At 39.3% G+C, this 19,448-nt stretch overlaps 1 protein-coding gene across 5 annotated transcripts in view; it reads left to right on the forward strand.

Moving 5' to 3' along the window:
* Rpgr (retinitis pigmentosa GTPase regulator) overlaps nucleotides 1–18,027 on the forward strand; it is a 47,736-nt gene extending 29,709 nt beyond the window's left edge. For 3 of the 5 annotated variants that reach the window (XM_059250222.1, XM_059250223.1, XM_059250220.1), the window contains 5 exons: nucleotides 198–1,058; nucleotides 9,965–10,180; nucleotides 11,648–11,705; nucleotides 14,112–14,200; nucleotides 17,804–18,027. In XM_059250222.1, the coding sequence (XP_059106205.1) occupies nucleotides 198–1,058; nucleotides 9,965–10,180; nucleotides 11,648–11,705; nucleotides 14,112–14,200; nucleotides 17,804–18,010 (1,431 nt within the window). In that variant the 3' untranslated portion in view covers nucleotides 18,011–18,027. The remainder of the gene's footprint in view (nucleotides 1–197; nucleotides 1,059–9,964; nucleotides 10,181–11,647; nucleotides 11,706–14,111; nucleotides 14,201–17,803) is intronic. The other 2 variants (XM_059250221.1, XM_059250224.1) reach the window with 2 other exon arrangements.
* The last annotated feature ends 1,421 nt before the right edge of the window (nucleotides 18,028–19,448 follow it).

Genomic DNA, 19,448 nt, shown 5'->3' on the forward strand with positions numbered 1-19,448 from the left:
TTATATCTGTTAGACTATTTCTATATATTAGCTTGTTAATTTATAAGCATGTGTCACACTTTATGAAGTTTAAATTAGTGAGCCTTTACCACCTGTTAGCTTGTAGATGCAAATGTAAAATCTTTAGAGTGATTTATATGACTCTGATGCCTTTGTCAACGACTAATGGTTTGATGGTTACTTCAAAAACTTTGCAGAATCAAGACATGGTTGAGAAAGTGATGGAAAGTACACCTTGTACTGAAAATGATGATAGTTATGAATATGAAGAGATGTCCAAAGTAAAAGAAGGGACAGTATACAAACAATATTTAGCAAAAGGGATCTTCATGATACGACCCCCCGAGATTATGGGAGCATTTTCAGAAGAGGAAGTAGGTAAAGGCCTAGACCAGGCTGGGCCTCAGGTCAGCACTGATGAAAAGGGTTTACAAAAAGAGGATCTAGAACAGGAAAGTGTGGAAGAAATAGCCCCTGAGAAGAGAACTGAGGTGGTGGACATGGCAAGTGTGAAAGACAGTAGTGAAGGAGAAGAGAATGCCAAGTCAGATGCCCTCTTTGATGACTTCCAAGATAAAGACATGACTCCCGAGAGCGAAGAGAATAAAGACACTGCTCAGGAGAGGAAGAGCGATGAGCAGAATTTGATCTTCGACAGTGAGACAGAAGCGCTAGAAGAACCAGACAGTTACATGGAATATGAAAGGCAGAGTCAGTCAGACAGAGCTGAGGAGGTGGAGCAGGCCAAGGCAGTAGAACCTGGTAGTGACGAGAAAGATGACGATGAGGTGGAAACTGAGCCCTGCCTCTGGTACAGCAGGAAGTGTGCCGAACAAGACAGCGACAGTGAGCCCAAGGCAGCCAGACTCGCTGCCAAGTACGATATGCAGCATGACCACTTGTCAGGGATCCCAGAGGAGCAGGAAGGCCCAGAGGACCCCGAGAGAGGTGCAGTAGGGGAGCAAGTGGTTCAGGTCCAAGAGGAAAATGTGCAATTGGAAGTAGAAAGGAAGGAGGAGGAAGCAGAAAGCCTGTCAGATGCCAGTACAGAAAAAGAGGTGAGTGAAAGTGAGGGAGAGTCAGGGGGAGAGGTGGAGGATGGCTCTGAGGGCGAAGGGGATGAAAACTGTGCAAAGGGTAGATTAGAAGCAGAACAGTGGCCAAGGGTGCAGGAAGAACAAGGGAAGACGACAGGTAAGAGTAAAGGAGAAAGGCACATCTTGGTTCTGGAAGAGGAGGAGGAAAGATGGGAGAAGGGGTGTACTGGAGGAGAGAAAACGGAGAGGGATGAAGGAAACCAAGAGATCGAAGAAAGCCAAGCAGAGGATGAAGGAAATGAAAAAGAGGAAGAGGAGGAAGAAGAGCCAGAAGAGGGGAGGGAAGAGGAAGAAGAGAAAGAGGGAGGAGAAGACACATCAGAGGGGCAAAGTGGTGGGGAGGAAGAGGAGGGAAACAAGGAAGGACATAGGAAAGAGAAAGACAGAGGAAGGGGAGTGGAGCGAGGGGAGGAAGAGGAGGGAGGAGGGTCAAAGGAAGGAGAGGAGGAAGGGGGAGGAGAGGAAGAAAAAGGAGAGGAGGAGGGGGAGGAGGAAGGGGAGGGAGAGGAGGAAGGGGAGGGAGAGGAGGAAGGGGAGGGGGAAGAGGAAGGAGAGGGGGAAGAAAAAGGGGAGGAAGAGGAAGAAGGGGAGAGAGAGGAGGAAGAAGAGGAAGGGGAGAGAGAAGACGGAGAGGAGGAAGGGGAGGGAGAGGAGGAAGAGGAGGGACAGGAGGAAGGGGAGGGACAGGAGGAAGAAGCTGGGGAGAGAGAAGATGGAGAGGAGGAAGGGGAGGGAGAGGAGGAAGGGGAGGGAGAGGAGGAAGGGGAAGGAGAGGAGGAAGGGGAAGGAGAGGAGGAAGGGGAAGGAGAGGAGGAAGGGGAAGGAGAGGAGGAAGGGGAAGGAGAGGAGGAAGGGGAGGGAGAGGAGGAAGAAGAAGGGGAGAGAGAAGACGGAGAGGAGGAAGGGGAGGGAGAGGAGGAAGAAGAAGGGGAGAGAGAAGACGGAGAGGAGGAAGGGGAGGGAGAGGAGGAAGAAGAAGGGGAGAGAGAAGACAGAGAGGAGGAAGAGGAGGAAGGGGAGGGAGAGGAGGAAGAAGAGGGACAAGGCAGAGGAGAGGAAGAGGGGGAAGAAAGAGAGGGAAATGGAAGGTGTGGTGTCAACAGTGAGGAGGAAGAAGAAGCATACGGTAGGGAAGAAGGGGGGTACAAGGAGATAGGTGGAGACCAAAGTCAGGAAGACGGAACACCGTCCCCAAAAGTGAGTAAAAGAAAAGGTTCTATGAAAAATGGCAGACATGGAACATATTGGGGAAAGCCGACTACTAACCCAGGGAGAAGGGGGAGAGAGCAGAGGTCTAAAATGCCAGTGAAGTCAAAACAACTTTTGGAGAATGGACTCCCGGGTTCCAAAACATTCTGGAATAATGTTTTACCACTTTATTTGGAATTGAAGTAACAGACTAAATTTGACCTGATTGTGGGCAGTGAAGTAATTTTGCATGCCTTATGCATAATAGATACACTCACTCCAGATTATTAAACTGATCTGTTACTATGGTACTTTTATACAGGATTAAAAAACAAACAATTGATATCAGTTGTACTAAGGTATCAAAGGCAACAGTCTTGATTCCTCTTTAACTCGTATCTGTTCCCCCCAAATTACTAATCTATAACTAGAAAATATTAAAAGGCTGTTTGTTATAGTTAACACTGTATACTCCTCATGAATGACAGATCTATATACTAGAAACATAAGCACTATGTATATAAAAATCAGTCTTTTTAAAACAGTACAGATGCTTAAGGGCTATCAAAACTTCTGATTTTCAATACATATTTAAGTACCCCTTTTCAGTCTGTACCACCTAGAATATTTTTATAAGAATTGATGACACTGATGATAATTGATGATAATTGACCTTAACTGAGGTGGGAAATTCCTATTTTAAAGGAATACTATTTTTCCTTTACTTTTTTTGTCCCTTTTGATAAAAATTTAGAAAGCAACAGGTCTTTTCAGGCCTTTGAGGCTAATGATGTAATCTTTTGTAATTGCTGCCTAGGCATAGGACATCATAGCTCATGAAATGACAGTCAATTTAAACACATAATATAACACATAATAGAAGTTTAAATGTTTCAAGGAAGAAAATTATGCATTAAAATTCATTTTTCTGCTCTTAAAAGTTATGATAATTTTAATGTCTCTTTTGTAACTGTAAATTTCTGAACTCCAGTAATTTCTGTTTTAACTCACCTGTCAGAGCTTTCATTCTCCATGTGGGTTATGTGTCCTCAGTGTATTTTCATTGACTTTTGTAACTCTGTGTATCTGTTGCTTATCAGAATGTCTCAAGTAAAATAAAGATTGAAGTATATACTCAATATTATTTGTGGAAAGAAAAACTGTCTAACATTAGATACTGAATTGTGGAGAAGCCAGGTTCCACTAGATTTATAGAATGTAGCTGGTTTGATTGTGTAGTCTTAACTGCTGTTTCATTTCTTTCCTTTCTCATCCTGTTCCATACCGTGGGCTTGAGTGATTTCTTACACATTTTTCAAGGAAGACTTTCGTGGTAACTTTCGTGAATTTTGTGTAGTTGAACTCCATACATTTGATTCTCTGTGAGATAAATGACAAGAATCAGATGAGTAATCTGTAAATTATAACTTGCAGCAAAGATAGTGGGTAGTCTCCCCTGAATAATGGACTACATTGCTGTGATGCTTCAGTCCTTGTCCAGAGTCTACCATATTCATTGCTTGTAGAGTAGAATTGATAGTATGATAAAGGATGTGCACCAAAGGTGATTATTTAAAAATAGATTTTAAAAGATTAAGAGGGGTGGCAGACATGAAGGTCATAAAGGAAATTCATAAGAGAATGCCAGGGAGATGAGAATCTAAACTCCAGTTGTTCATGACAAAGGCAGAGGCATTGGTCTTCCAAGAGGAGAATCAGCTGGCAATACTCAAGTCATGTTCTTGAGTACACCCTTTTCACCGTTTGAACTGATAGAGATAGCCACTTGTGAGCAGCATTTTCTACCAATTTCTTTGCATTTCCCTGCCCCAAAACTTGGTGCACCCTTTAGGAGTAATAGTTCCTACAAGTTACAGTCAAAAGAGCGCTTCCGTAGTCATTTCAGGGCCCCACTTACGTGTGCCTATAGTGTTTGCTATAGTTTGCTAATTATTACTGCAGGGAATGTGAGGCATTGCATATGTAGAATCCCTTGAGTTACAGTTTTCTAATGCGGACTCTGGCAGCAAGACTTTCAGGTAAGCTGCAGAGAATTTCTGCAGAGCATCTGTGGCTGCTCAATAGCAGCCATCCAGGTGAGTGATGCTGCAATGTGCTTTGATTGGTAAGGATTCACTGTAGAGATCAGCTTACATGGACATATGCTCTCTCCCACCAATGCAATAGTAAAGGAAGGTGCTGTCATCTTTTCCTCAATTCTTTCCATTGTGAAAATTCGGTCATGTGGCATGATTAGTTCCTAACATATAGTTTAATGCCTGGTACACACTATTAGAAAAAGTATTTATATGTCTGGCACCAAGAAATGAGTGGTCTTCCTCAAGTCAGACCTCCAGAGTGAGGGCAGATTACAATCCACCTCCCACAGCCCTCTTTTTCCCCCATCATAACTGCAGGAAGACTAAAGATATATTTCTCCAAAGACCACTTGGAAATTCCAAGGTGCCTCTGCCATGATTTCATTTTTATGATTTTTTTTCTTAATTATATGTATGACTTTCTTAACAGTGGTGTTTGTTTTTCTACTCCTGTGTCCTTAACTAAGGTTGCCCTAAGATGAAAATTCAGCTCCAAAATACATGCATGGCTTGCTTTTTTAAGTGGACTAATTAAAGAGAAGAAAGGTGTTGTGTTTGGGCTGTGTAAGACATAAGATGTGGCCCCTGATTTCAGAGGACTCTATAAGCCAACAGGAAAATTCATTAGTACCAAAGAATATGTTAGCAGAGTAACTTCAGCTTCCACATGAAAGAGTTGAGAATGAACTTGCCAGGAGTGAGTAGGGAAACTTTGAAATGAGTCATGTTGATTAGAACTCACCCAGCAAAGGGCCTTATGTACTCATCCAAGATGGTACAGGAAAAAGAATAAGGTGACTGCACTTGAGATTTTATACGGTTATTCTGATGGCAGTGTGGAGAATGATTTGAAGCAAGCAGGACCACAGGGATGGAAGTTAGCAGCCATTCATAGTAGACCAGGTAAAGACTGAAACAGACGTGGGGTAGCACAGTGGGGATGAGGATGTGGAGCTATGTATCAAGGAGTTGGAGGGCTTCGGACAAAGATGTAGCTGGGAGGGAAGGGGAAAGGGAAACCCTTCTTCTGGCTTCGAGAACTGAGTGGAAAAATGCTGTTCAGTGTGACTGCAAATAAGGGAGTAGGAACCGTTCAGGGAGACAGTTCTGCACTTGCTAGCTTTTGATGGTCTCCAGGAGTTCAGTTTGCAGGTCACCATATGTGTCTGGAGCTCGGTTGGGGTGGCTGGGGATCACTAGTTTATGCATACAGTTAACTGGATCTAGTGAAAACATACTTCGGGCAGGATTCAGGCAAAACATCAGTGAGTGGTTAAACACAGTATTTCTCAACCTATGAGTCGCGACCCATTTGGGGATCACATGTCAGATATCCTGCATATCAGATGTTTACATTACGATTCATAACAGGAAAATTTCAGTTGTGAAGTAGCAACAAAGTAATTGTATGGTTGGGGGTCAGCACAACATGAGGAACTGTGTTAAAGGGTTGCAGTGTTAGGAAGGGTGACAAGGACTGGGTTAGAGTAAAAGAATAGTAATGACGTTGAGGAACAAAACTTAGAGAAAAGATGTGGGGTATATTCTAGGAAAGAAAAATGCAACCAAAGCTAAAAATGGGTTTCAAGGAAGAACTGATTGCAGCAAAACAGCGCCAGGCAGGGGGTGGCCTGATGCAGTGCCAGGGCTAACACTAACAGCAAAAAAGCAGAACTCCAAGAAGTCTGCCTTGCACAAAAACAGAATCGGAACTACACTTTACATTCTGACAGTTATCAGCCAGAGCTGCTGGCATGGTTCTCAGATCAGGAAGGGAGATGTACAATGCAAAGACTTGTATACTTGGGATAAGACTTCCTAACTTTTCATTTGCAGTTGGTGCAAACAATGAAACATGAGAATAGGATGTCCTTGTTAGGAACTTAGGAAATAAAAGAATCTGCAGTGTTTAAAACATCAGTGAGTAGGGAAAACATCAAATTATTTGGATAGATTTGGGGAAGACCAGAGCTTCTGTCGTCCAACAATCATGAACTCAACACCAGCCCTCCACTGATTACCCTTGTAGGTACTGGGGAAGAGTTTTAGTTTGTAGTGTTAAAGCACAGAGAAGTTGATCCCACTCATATAGTTAGCATAAAATGTATGACTACAAAAAGGAAATGAATTGTCTAAGGAAAAAGAATGAGAATGGCGTAGAATAAATGTAAATATGAGAATAAAAGTGCCTACCACTCAGTGTACAGTAGACTGAACATTGCGCTCTCTTCTGTAGACCTGCTTCTCAGTCAGACTGGAAGGTACACAGTGGTTACAGTGAAAGATTAGGAATGAAGTAAGGAATTGTGTATAGAAAGAAGCAAGACTTTCTTATAAATTCATGTCAGAAGAAGAATCCAGACATCAAACTGGCAGCTTGTAGGCATACTCTGGCCTATAGATTTTATTTTTGCTTCCTCTGCGAATGATTTCTTTTAATTCATATGTTGCCAGTATTAAAATAAAGCAGATTTTATGTGTATATATATAATTTATATATATATAAAATTTGAAAACAAAAACATTTAAATATATTTGTTTGTTTTGTTTTCAAATAAAATATTGTAATAAATCAAGTCAAATTATTTTAAAAACAAAGTGCTATAGATCAACTAAGCAAACAAATAGCTAATCAAGTAAATGTTTGATTTAGCTTACCATCTGAAACACTGTTTACAGCGACAAGGAGATCTTACTGACACTTGTTACAATTTCCAATAGCGAGAAAGCACCATACTAAATGCTAGCAAGGAGAGAAAGCCCGAGGAACTTTGATTGTTTTTCATTAAATACAAAATTTAATATGAACAATTAGATACTTTTCGGCAAGATCTCATGTGTTACCTTAGGTATCCAATCACAATGGTCAGTTTAAAAATTGAACCAATAATAACTTCATTTAAAAAAGAAATATTCCATAGTTACACTCCAAAAGGTCTACAGTGTGTGCTAGAATGTTAAAAAGCTTTAAAAGAAACTCCATAACTTTGCCCAAACTGTTTTAAATTTTGATTACAGAATCACTGTTTTGAGGTTTTAATACAGTCACAATATTTCTCCCTTCCCCTTCCTCCAAAACTTCCAATATAGCACTCCTTGCTCTCTTGTCATGGATTCTTTTTTTATTAATTGTTACTATATGCACATATGTGTATGTATATATACATATGTATTCCTAAATATAACCTGCCAAGTCTGTATAATGTTACTCATGAGTATGTACTCATATGTGTGTTTTCAGGACTGACCATTTGGTACTGGATAACCAATTGGTGTGCCCTTTCCTTAGGAAAACTGATACTCCTACTCTGAGGATTTCTCAGCTGCCTCTAGTTCTTTGTGTAGGGTTGAGGCCTCGTGGGCTTTTCCCTGTCACTTTGGCATGTCTGTTGGTGTCCTTGTGCAGCTCATGTTTAAGCTGTCATGTTGGGAAGACTTGGCGAGTGTTGCTTCTCACATTACTGAGAGACACAGTCTCAAAGCAACCTCCCTGCTCCTCTGGCTCTTTTGAGTTTTCTGTCCCCTTTTCCAAGATGTTCCCTGAGCCTTAGGTGTGGGAGTGTGTTGTAGATGTACCTGTTAGGACTGGGCTCCCCAACACTGGACTTTGATTGGTTAGTGGTTTTCTATAATGGTCTCCATCTGTCGCAAAGAGTCATTTCCTTGATGAATGGTAAGGACTACATTCATCTGTGGGTACAACAACAAATGTTTATATTTCTGTTAGTGATTGTTAGTTAGTAAAGTAGTGGTTATAGGTTTTCCTCCAGTATCCATGACTTCACTAGCACTAAGTAGTTGGCATGGTGTCCTTTTTGTTGAAGGGTTTTGTGTCCTATTAGAGAGCTGTTGGTTACTGACAAGGTGTGCATGCCACTACAGCACCATTAAGGTTATGGAACCATGCTCATCATTGTTGTGGTTCATAGGCGTCATAGCTAACTAGGAATGTTGGTTGCTTCCCTTTTTGGAAACTTGCCTGATGCCTTCTGGTACTATGAAAGCTAGTCCTCATAAAGTGGACATTCATGTCAATTCCAGCTCTGAGGCCTCTTAAGGCCCCGAAATTCTGGTGCCTTCAGCAATAGGAACTTACATTCCACCTCTAGGAGTCAAGCAGGGGAAATAGCAGCAGCCTCTATGTTTGGGGAGCCTCTTGGACAGCCCTGAGCAACAACTCAAAGGAGGGCTTCTCATGTCTGGGGTTGGGGTTTTGTTAGGTGGTTGTTGACACTCAGAGGGACCATTTTCAGCCCAAATGACAAATTTTCATTTAATCTAGATATGTATCTTTAGACACATAATTGCACGTATTGTAGATTCTTTTAGACAGTTAATAGTATGATTCTTTTGACTTTTTCAGACATCGTTATTGTTAGTTTACCCTCCTCTCTCCGTCTGTATTTACCTCCCTCCCTTCCTCCCTAAAGAGCCCTTTCAGAGGACATCAGCATCATTGAACACTGGATTCTAAGGCTCCTCTGGCGTAAAGCTTTAGCCCAGGGTACCCTATCTTCATTGCTCACTGTGGTCCCATGGCTGTTCTGGCAGGTGCAGAACAGCCTTCTCCTTGCCTGTCTTAGCAGTCAGGGTACTAATCTAGAATAAGGATTGGAGATGAAGGTAGAAAAAGTGAGTGGGTACTTCACCCATTTTATAGTAGTAGGATCTGGGATATTATGGCAAACTGAAACATCACAAAGGAACATTGACTTTTTTGATAGCCCTCACAAGAAGTACAAAGAGTATTGCCCTGAGACAAACTGAAGAGCAGAGCTAACTGTGGTGTGTGACCAATGAAATGATGGTTCAGTTGCACTTGTCTGACTCGTTCACTTCTTCACTATGGTCCTAACACAAGACATGTACTTGACCATTCCAGACTATCTTAAGAATGTACTTAAATTTTACCTTTTCTTTTTATAAAATGACAGTATTCTGCCAATCTCTCCTAAATTATCTCAATTGTAAAGGTAAGTGTTTTCTGTGGTTTATAGTAGTTATGCAGATGTGTTTATAACAAGTTCAAAGTGCCACAATTTATGTGACTTTTAGTGAAATATACTATGTTTAATAGCATTTAAAATGTGTTCACTATCTTTATTTCTGGGTTATAAATAGCTATGCTTACCTCACTCATAAATGTAAGTGAATTATGAATTTGGGTTGGGGTACTCTAAATCCCTGTTTTAGAAAATGAGCATAATACATAGATATTATTATATTAAAATGCTATAGTGAAGAAAAAGCTTTTTAATTTCTCTCAAGCTTAAGATCATTGTTTGGAGAAAGCCAAAAAAATATATTGCATTTTTCCCAGGTTGGCCTTACCATAGTTACTAACAGATTTTCAGGAACACTGGGCATTTTCTTAAAACAGCAGATGCACACAGGGCAACAGACATGAGATCCTTAGTGATGCAGTATCTTGATGCTCACCATAAAGTCTCCAGTGTTTTGTATCTTCAGCTTCTAAATGTGATTTAATACTGTATACATTCATTGAGATCATATAAGTTACAATAGCATTATCTTCTATCCATTAAAGAAAGGAACTCTTTACGATCACTTTTGTCACAGAATCAACAACTTTCAGAACCTATGAAACCAGAACCAGAAGACATGGATAAGCAAATTAGTGCCCCAAATGTAGAAGACATTGGAGAAGAAGAAAGGAAGGAAGAAGTGAAGGAAACTGGAGAAGAAGAAAGTTTACCTGAAGATGGCCCTCCTAGAAGAGAAGGCTCAGACACCATTGATGCTGTCGATGACAACCCAGAAGAAATCACTAAAGAGGTATCATGGCACGGGCTTATGTCCTGAGAGAAAGGAGAGGGTGGATTGCCATTTCCTATGGGAGCAGAAATGTATCTATGTGTCACTTCATTCATAAACTGGAAAGTAGGCTTGTCTAGGCTAGGAATTCAGCAAACCTTGTCTCTAGCATACTGGCCATACTGCTAGGTACTATTTTATTCCTCCATGAGCGGAAATGGGTACAGATAGTATACTCTTGGGAAGTGAACCAGAAAGTTGGGTATCTGTCTTTGAAATGCTTAAGATAAAAAGTTGGAAACCTAGGTTCTCGTGGCAGAAATTATATGTGGTCTGTACATACATTCCTACGTACACACATGTAAATGTACAAGGCTACAGCAATATTTGAGTTAATAACTGTTTGTCATGGATGCAGTCAAGACTGCCAACAGTACGCAGATTCATTTCAGAGGTGTGGACTGCTGAAACCCAAATGGAATGGCATTGTGTTCATTTTCCTTCCAGATTACTTTCACAAACCACTGAGTTAGTTATGGTTTCTAGTTAATGAAATAATCTCATTCCTGCTCTATAAGACTCTTTTAAAAATTCATTCTCTTTCTCCTAACAGAAACAACTACCAAGACATACCTTATATTTGAATGTGTACTTTAAAAGTATATAGTGTGTTCCTGGTTTTTCTCTTATTTTTCTATAGTGTCTTATAGCTCAGGCTGACATCACCTTCACTATGTAGCTGATGATGGCCTTGAACTCATGATCCCCTCCCACTCCCAAGTGCTGGTATTAAAGATATGTTCAACTATGTGCCTGCCATTTTTAATTTAAAAGATACTATTGTCATGTAGAAGTCATTTTTTTCTTGGTTTCTATATTTCTCAAGACTCTTTACTTTCACTGAGGAAAAAAATTGTTCAGGCAGTTACTGTTTTCTTACAGAAAGAAAAAATTATCCTGTTTGTGGACATTTTTATTAACTCAGGTTTTGGTGGTCAGTTAAAGAAAGCACTAAGTACCCATTTCTTATTATAAATTTTTGAGAGAAATTGTGTGTCATTTAGCATTCTTTAGTCATCTTATGGGTGATCGAATCATACAATTTTCTTAAGTTCATAAACTTATTTTTATTGTTTTTTTTAAAGACAGGGTCTAGCTATATAGCCCTAGCTGTCTTCAAACTTGCTGTGTAGACCAGACTGACCTTGAGCTGTGGAAACTACCTGCTGCTGCTTCCTGAGGATTACAGGCGTGGGCCACTGTGCCTGGTTTAGAGTCAGTGAGGGCATTAGTCATCACTGAGCATCTGAGGCTTCCCATTTCATAGGATCTCAGCGAAGGGGAGCATTTATCACACACCTATGTTATTAATTAGAGGCAGGCTCTAGAGCTGTGCTTTTAAACCCAAACTAGGTTTTTGAACAGAGCACAAACATAGGAGGAAAGTTCTTTTTGTGTGTTGTCATGCTGTTTCTTTATGGTTTATAGGAAGACAGCATCAGCCTGCTTCAACGGACCCTTTGTGAGTACAATGAAAATCCAAAAGGTATGAGCACACTTGACTTTCAAATGGTATTTTAAATTCATCTTATTTTTAATCACGTGTGTGTGTGTGTGTGTGTGTGTGTGTGTGTGTGTGTGTGTGTGTGTGTGTGTCTGTGTGGAAATGCCCTGGGCCCAGAGTTTCAAATGGGTTGGAAGTTGTCTGATATGGATGCAGAGAACTGAACCTGAGTCCTCTACAAGAGCAGTCAGTATACACTCTTAACTGCTGAGCCATCTCTCTAGTCCCTCAACCCTCTGAAGAATATTATTTTTATCGTCAATGAGATACATGATGTGGCAGAAAATGCTGTTCCAATATTATATCTGTTTCCCATATTTCTCTAAAACCTTGAAATAGGGAGACCCATGAGCTAATTCTATGAAAAGGAATGGAGAAAAAATGGTACATGTCATTCCAGTGTTTGAAGTACAAATGTTAGTCTTGCTTGGCCAGGGCATTTGAGGGAACATGTGGAAAGAAATTTCCATTTTCTTAAGTAAGCTGTAATGTATATAGAATGGCAGGTCGGAAGTAAATCAGAGATGATAGTTTTAAAGAGGCAAGATTCTTACAATGTTTACTTTCACATGAGCCTTTAAATAGGCTTATCCATTTCACTTTTACCTTCTCAGCTTCTTCAGATACACCACTCTACGCTCATTACCCATGGGGATTTAGAATGAAATCTACCTCTTCTTTCCCCCTACTCAACCAGTATTAAGTTGGACTTTTGCTTCAAATCCAACTTAATCTCTGTCAAATGCTAGAGACCTGTTTGCATAAGTTAATATGACCAGGCTATTCTGGAACTCAGTTATTTCCCCCCCGGGCCTGGACCTGTGTCGCTAATGCCATCATATCCACTGAATAAATACCTTTTCTTGAGCCTGTTAGTGTAGCAACAGGTGCTCATAATACAGGAGACTGTGATTGCACTCTGTGTTTTAGATGCAACCCATCTGTGTGTGTGCTCTAAGATTTGTCCATTAGATTTTTACATCACCACTTTACAGTGTGCATTCTACTGTGTTCTAACTAGAAAGTATTGTTCATGGGCATAGGATGTAGCTCTGTGGTACAACACTTGCCTGACATAGTCAAGACCCTGGGTTTGACCTCCATTACCTCAGAAATAAACAAAATAAGTACTCATGGTACTGACTATCTGAACTAAAGAAGAAAAAATAGTTTTCTCAGTTGTTTGTTCTTATAACTTCTACAAAAAGAGTATTAAATTTTAGATTATTTTTAGCAAAATGCTAAAGTACTATCACCATTAAGGATTCTTAGAATGTAGCCAGTTGTGTCAAAAAGAAACTGAATGTAAGATTCAAATGGTTGACTATATCAAACCAAAAGAATATATAATGCTTCATGGATTTTCTCTTAAAGATTATTATTCAGCTATATAATGTATGGATTAGCTTGAAACATCAAAAGTAACATGTTCATTTGAGTGCAGAAAATAAAAATAAAATAGAGTTAATTGTAACAAGAGCCTCAAAAGGGGTTCTATGGAGAAAACAGACTCACTGATGCAGGATAAGGTAAATCCAGTTGCAGAGTCCTTGGAAAGCTGGGGACCAATCATATGCTGCTACACGCTGCCCAATCTGGTCTTCACCACCCACGAGAGTGCAACCTCCTTTCTCCTCCCTTTTAAGCAGTCACATAGGCAGGTAAGAAGCACTGCCTCTATCAGGCCAGATAGCCCAAGGTCATGGGCAGAGCAAATTCCCACTACAGTTAATAAAATCAGTAATGTAAGGGCCAGAAAAATAGCCCAATCATTAAAGCCCTGGCCATGTAATCATGAAGACCTGAATTTGTACTCCCAGCACCCACATTGAAAAGTTAGATATGGTGATATACCCCAGTATTCCTTGAGTTGGGGAGGCAGATGCAAGCAGATCTCTTATGCACTCTGGCCAGCTGGTGTTGCCCAGTCAGTGAGCTTCAGGTTCAGTGAGAAATCCTGTCTCAAAACATAAGGTGGAGAGCGTAAAGGAAGACATCAACCATTGTCCCCTGGCCTACACACACATATACACACTTGAGTGGGTGCTCCCCACCTACAGACATTTAAAAATAGTTTATATTTCCACATTTTCTTCTAGCATTTCCAGTATATATTTCACATCTCTAACATTTTCCAATAACTCTTCACAGTAGGAAGTATTTGGACACATAATCCAAATATTTTTGCATTGATTGAGTTATTCTGGGATTCTAACCCAAACTGACTCCAGTTTTCAGGAGCTGTGTGGTACGCCATTGCCCACTTCTCCAGTGGTGAGCTCTTTTTGTATTATCTCACAACTCAGGGTTGATAAAGTTTTCCTGTAAACATCAACACTTTTCTTTCTCTTTAGTTAGGATAATATTTTTATATATATCCAATTGTAGGACACATGTATGATCGTATAAAGAGCAGTTCTTCAGAAATTCTGGGAGGTAGTGAATCAACAAATAAAGACATTAAAAAGTCTAAAAAGGTAAGTGAAGTGAGTTTTGCATTTTGGTGTTAAGACTGAAGTATTGAATTCACATTCTACTTTTCCTATGCTAATCCACATACTATGAGTTCCTTAATGAGTTTTATAACCCCAAAATATGCAAAGAGTTAAAAGTGGTGGTTCATGTTTTTAGTAAGTTAGCTTTCTTCTGTTATCATTTGCCTGGTAGAAATATTTTATACTTTTTTTTACTAGTATTTTAGACGAGTATATTGTAAATAGCCTGAACAGCAGGATTTTTACTTTGAATGTTTTCCATGCATATCTAATGTCTGGAACTAACCAATGTTCTTATCTTTTTCTCAAATAATATCAGAATCTTAAAATATTTTTCTACCTTGCCATCCCTTCTTTCCCATTTTACAAATTACTGTACCCACAATGTTTTAATTTTATTAATGTCACAAACCATGTTGTTACTTGTTTTTAATACCATATGCTCTGCTCACCATTACTTTTTACTTCTCAGATGTCCTTTCTGGGATCCTTATTCTCCCTGAAGAAATCCTTTGGAAGTTGTTTCCATAGATGTCTTTTGGTAGTTCACACTTTGCATTTTCTGTTGGCTTGAGTATATTTCTATTTAATCATAGTTCTTGAGTGATAAATAGTATGGCTAGTTGGCTAGTCTTGTATCTGTTCCAATTGCTGCTATTAAGAATACTACTTTAGAGGTAGATTGGATGTACAGTTCAGGTAGACCAGTTGCCTAGTGTGCTTCAGACCCTGTATTCCTTCCCCAGCACTGCAAAGTAAATATTATTTTAGCATAATTGGTGAGAGCTTTGTATATAACCTGTAATTTTATCTTGCTTATTGCTTAGATTGTCTTTGTTTGTTGTAGCATGCATATATATGTATTCTTTATTTGAACCTAGTTGAAATTTATTATGATCCATGAATTAGAGAAGTCATTTAATTTGTATTTTTAAAATTTGTTATCTATTATGTATTTGAATATTGTATCTCTGTTTCAGAATATGGCATAAATATTTTCTTTCTCTTGTTTGTGTTTAATATCAGTTTAATGTGTTTAATTTCAATTTAATTTAATTTTAATTTAATTCAATTTAATATGTTTAATATCAATTTAATATTTCCTATGTCTCTTGATACTTTGGGCAATTTCCTAGTTTTTATTGACTTTATAGTTCTTTTTTGGCTGAAACTGTTCTTCTTTTTAGTATACCTTTTGGGTACTAATTTCAATAGGTTTTTTTGCATTTTATTTTTAAGATTTATTTTTCTGGGTTGGGGATTTAGCTCTAGGTTTGATCCTCAGCTTAAAAAAACAAAAGATCTGGCTCCCTCTTCTGGCCTGCAGGGATACATGCAAACAGAACACTGTACACATAATAAATAAATAAATCTTTTAAAAAAGATTTATTTTTCTTTTCTGTGTATGAATGTTTTACATGCATACATCATATGCCTACAAAGGCTAGAAGAGGGCACCAGAGTCCCTGGAACTGGAGTTAACAGAGGATTGTGAGCTAACATGTGGGTGCTGGGAATTGAACCCAGGTCCTCTGAAGGAACAGCACATGTTCTTGACTGCTGAGCCATCTCTGCAGTCCCATTTTTTAAAGATTTATTTATTTTTATTTTCTGTGTTTTGCCTGCATGCATGTCTGTGCTCCTCAGAAGGCAGAACATGGCATCACTTCCCCTGGTACTGGAGTTACAGACTGTGAGCTGCCATGTGGGTGCTGGGAACCAAACGGGTCCTCTGGAAGAGCAACAAATGCTCCTACACAATCTCTCCAGCCTTTTCCCCCTTGCATTTTAAGTGAACTCACGTTTATTCTGTTTTCAAATTGTTGTGATATTTTCTGCTTTAAATAAATTAACCATACTCATTTTCTCTTTTTGACTTTTCAGTTTTAATGTCAGCCATCCTCCAGTTTCAAAAACCTATGTGTTGCTTTGGCTCACTTACTAATCATAGTGATTTGTTTCTGTGTATGTTCTGAAATTTAGATTGAATGCATGTTCAATCAGGACAGTTGTATGTAAATCCTCTAAAGCCCAGCTAAGCATCAGTCCATCCATAGAGAATGTTTATTAGTTTGTCTGTTAGATCAGAAATGGCTTTAGGTTAATGTCTCTTTTAAGGGATGCCTGCCCACACTGGTCATATGAACATCAAACTTACCTTAGCAAGACATGTTTCTTCATCATTCACAAACCAAGTGACACATGCTATTTCCTTTTCTCTTACTGTGTCTAGGTGGACTTACATAGAGTAAACAGTCCTTTGAGGGGTCCTACATTATGTAAGGGTGACTCAGTCCAATTCCCTACGTTTTGTGAACTCAGAATTCTTATAAACCCAGGATCTAGGTTACAAGGTTCACAAATGCTGTTTCAATGATCACCCCCAAAGCTTGATTCTTTATTTTAGGGCCCATGGGGATTGTCTTTAAATTTTTGAGAAATTACTTACATATTAGAAAGTTACACTTTCCTAACTTAGTGAGAGGTTTTTGCTGTTTTGTGGGGGGAAATTTTTCAAGATGGGTACCCTCCAATATAGCAAGTCAAGGAGTACCTCCATTTTAATCCATAAACCTTTTGCTAGAAGTCTTTATAGGTTGCATTTTACTCTAGTTACCTCCATCTTAAGGTTAAAGGTGAATTATTATTATTATTATTATTATTATTATTATTATTATTATTATCTCCACTTTGATTTCTGAACGAGCCTCACATATCCTCATGAATTTTTTATTTTCTGTGTTTTCCTGGTTTTGACATCTCTTAAAAGCAATATTTTGGGGTGGCGGGGTTTGAGACAGGGTGAAGGATACTAATATATTCCTGGATAAATCTTCAAAGGTCCTAAGTCAGATGAGACCTTTGTCCTCAGATGACAGTCTTACCTGCTTGTCTCCTGCACATGGCCCCATAGGCCGTACGTACCCTTCTTACTGTGTTTTCTTCCCTGACTTCTAAGCTGCTTTAGTGTTCCAGTTGGGGCCCTCCAAACTGCAGTCCTCGGGGACAGCTTGTCACATCTGCCTGCCTCTCACTCATTGCTCTCTTCAGCCTTTCTTAGACTGTCTTCTGTGTCTGCCCAGGGTCCCTGCTCTTTTCATCTGTTATCTATAGTCCGCGTGTCCCTCCCTTCGTCTTTCCCACCGAGGACTCACACGTGCAAGCACCACACAGCCTTCATTTGGCAACTCTACCAGTTTTTCAGGAGTATGGAGCTGTGCTCTCTTTTTCTAGACTATCACAGCAGAAGTTATCTGTAGTTAAGGTACAGCAGTGATACCAGAAAAGTCCCCAAATGACCCCGTCTTCTTACGTTTAAATGTTAACAGTGAGTGATTTCACCCTTGAAGAAACATAATGTTATATTCTGAAGATAGTGTTGAAAGTTATAACCTGAAAGGTCTTTAGTCATGACTGCATTCTGATAAAAGGGGAAAAATCTGTTTGGATGCTAAGAACATATTGTTGTACATATATATACATTAAAATGTGATTACTGTATGCTGTTAACAATTATATCCCTGCGTACTTTCTGAATATTTTACTTACTGAAATGAAATCTTTTTGTTTGTGTGTTTTTGCTAGATTTCCTTCTTTAATCGGATGTCATTGACAGGTCAGAAAATGATGCAAAATACTAATGATCCACTCCCAGAGATAAAGCCAATAGGAGACCAAATAGCCTTACAAAGTGATAAGAAAGATGCCAACCAGAACCACATGGGTCAAAATCTTCGGGATACTGCAACACCAAGTATGGAGGGAAAGTCCAAATCCTGTACAATACTATAAATGTATGTTTATGTTTCCGTGGTCACCGAGCACATTTGTTCTTCATACTTGAAAAATGTTATGACTTCTGAAGGAAATTTCCTGATAACACTGTTAAAAAAGATAAAATTAATGTTTGGCTTGGTTTGAACAGTATGAATAGATTTAATATTTATTTATATTAATATTAATGAGCAGTTTCCAAAATACTTGTACCTCCGACCCTCCTTGAAGTGTTCTGGCCTTAACTGTTCAGTGTTGCACAAAACAGTATATTTTTATATTTGAAAGCTGAATGAAGATATTTCATAGTTTTGTTAACACAGTTATCATCCTTTGTAATTTCCTAAGATGATGTTTACGATCTTAAAACACTGGAACAGTTTTGAATATATTTATATCATTTAAAGACAGGCAAAATTATGATGAACTTACTTTAATAAATTATAACTGGTTGGTTCTGCTGTTAAAATGGAGAAGGTACTTGGACTTATCAATAAGGGGCAAAAAAAAAATCTAATTTTGAAAATCAAAGGAGGCTGCAGAAATGGGGCATTTGATGCTCTTACACAGGACTGGAGTTTGGTTCCCAGCCCAGACATAGGGTTTACAACTGCCCATAACTCCAGTTCCAGGGGATCTGATGCCTACTTCTGATCCCTGCAGGTACCAGGCAGGCACATGATACACAGACATACATGTAGGCAAAACAATCTAAAAAAAAATCTATTTTTTTTAATCAAAGGGCTCAAAATATCTTTAACCCTTAACAAAGGTGTGTTGCCACCCTGAGACCCCCAAACAGTCCGGCTTGCTCATTTCAGCTGTCTAGCCATTTAATGACACGGGCTGCCGCGTGACCTGAGTAACCACGAAGCTCTGATGGGAGCTCTACTTCCTTGCTTACACTGCGTGTTTTTAAAAACTGAAGGACACTCACGTCCTCCCTTGTAACTGAAACATGTCGCTCTTCAGCTGCAGTGACCATTGTCCTATTTAAACAAAGAAAACAGAACCCTGTCTTTGTGTTTCTACCTACAGGGTAAAGACACAGTATTAATCCAGAGTGGACATGGCTTTAAAATCCTAAAAGGTAGTTTTCTGACTGGATATCACACTTAGTAGATTTCTTATTTCATTAAAAGCAAATACAATTTCAACACTTGGGTTGCTGAAGCAAAAGTATCTGAAACATAAAGTGTAAAGCTGAGTGGAAGTAAAACTCAAAAATGCTACTTAGACATGCTGTTTGTAGTAGGTAGAATTCTAAGGTGACTCCTGAGATTGACATTGGTGCCAAGTCCCTTGAATAGTCCCTTCCCTCTGAGTCTGGGTGGAAGCAGTGACTGTGATAGGATGTCAGTCCCTTGCTTGTGTTACCAGGGCCTCTTACGAAGATTCTGCAGATGTAATGAGAGTTCATAGTCACTTGACCTTAAGTTAGACTTTCCAAAGGAGT

Source organism: Peromyscus eremicus, chromosome X (genome assembly GCF_949786415.1).
Source record: "Peromyscus eremicus chromosome X, PerEre_H2_v1, whole genome shotgun sequence".
NCBI lineage: Eukaryota > Metazoa > Chordata > Mammalia > Rodentia > Cricetidae > Peromyscus > Peromyscus eremicus.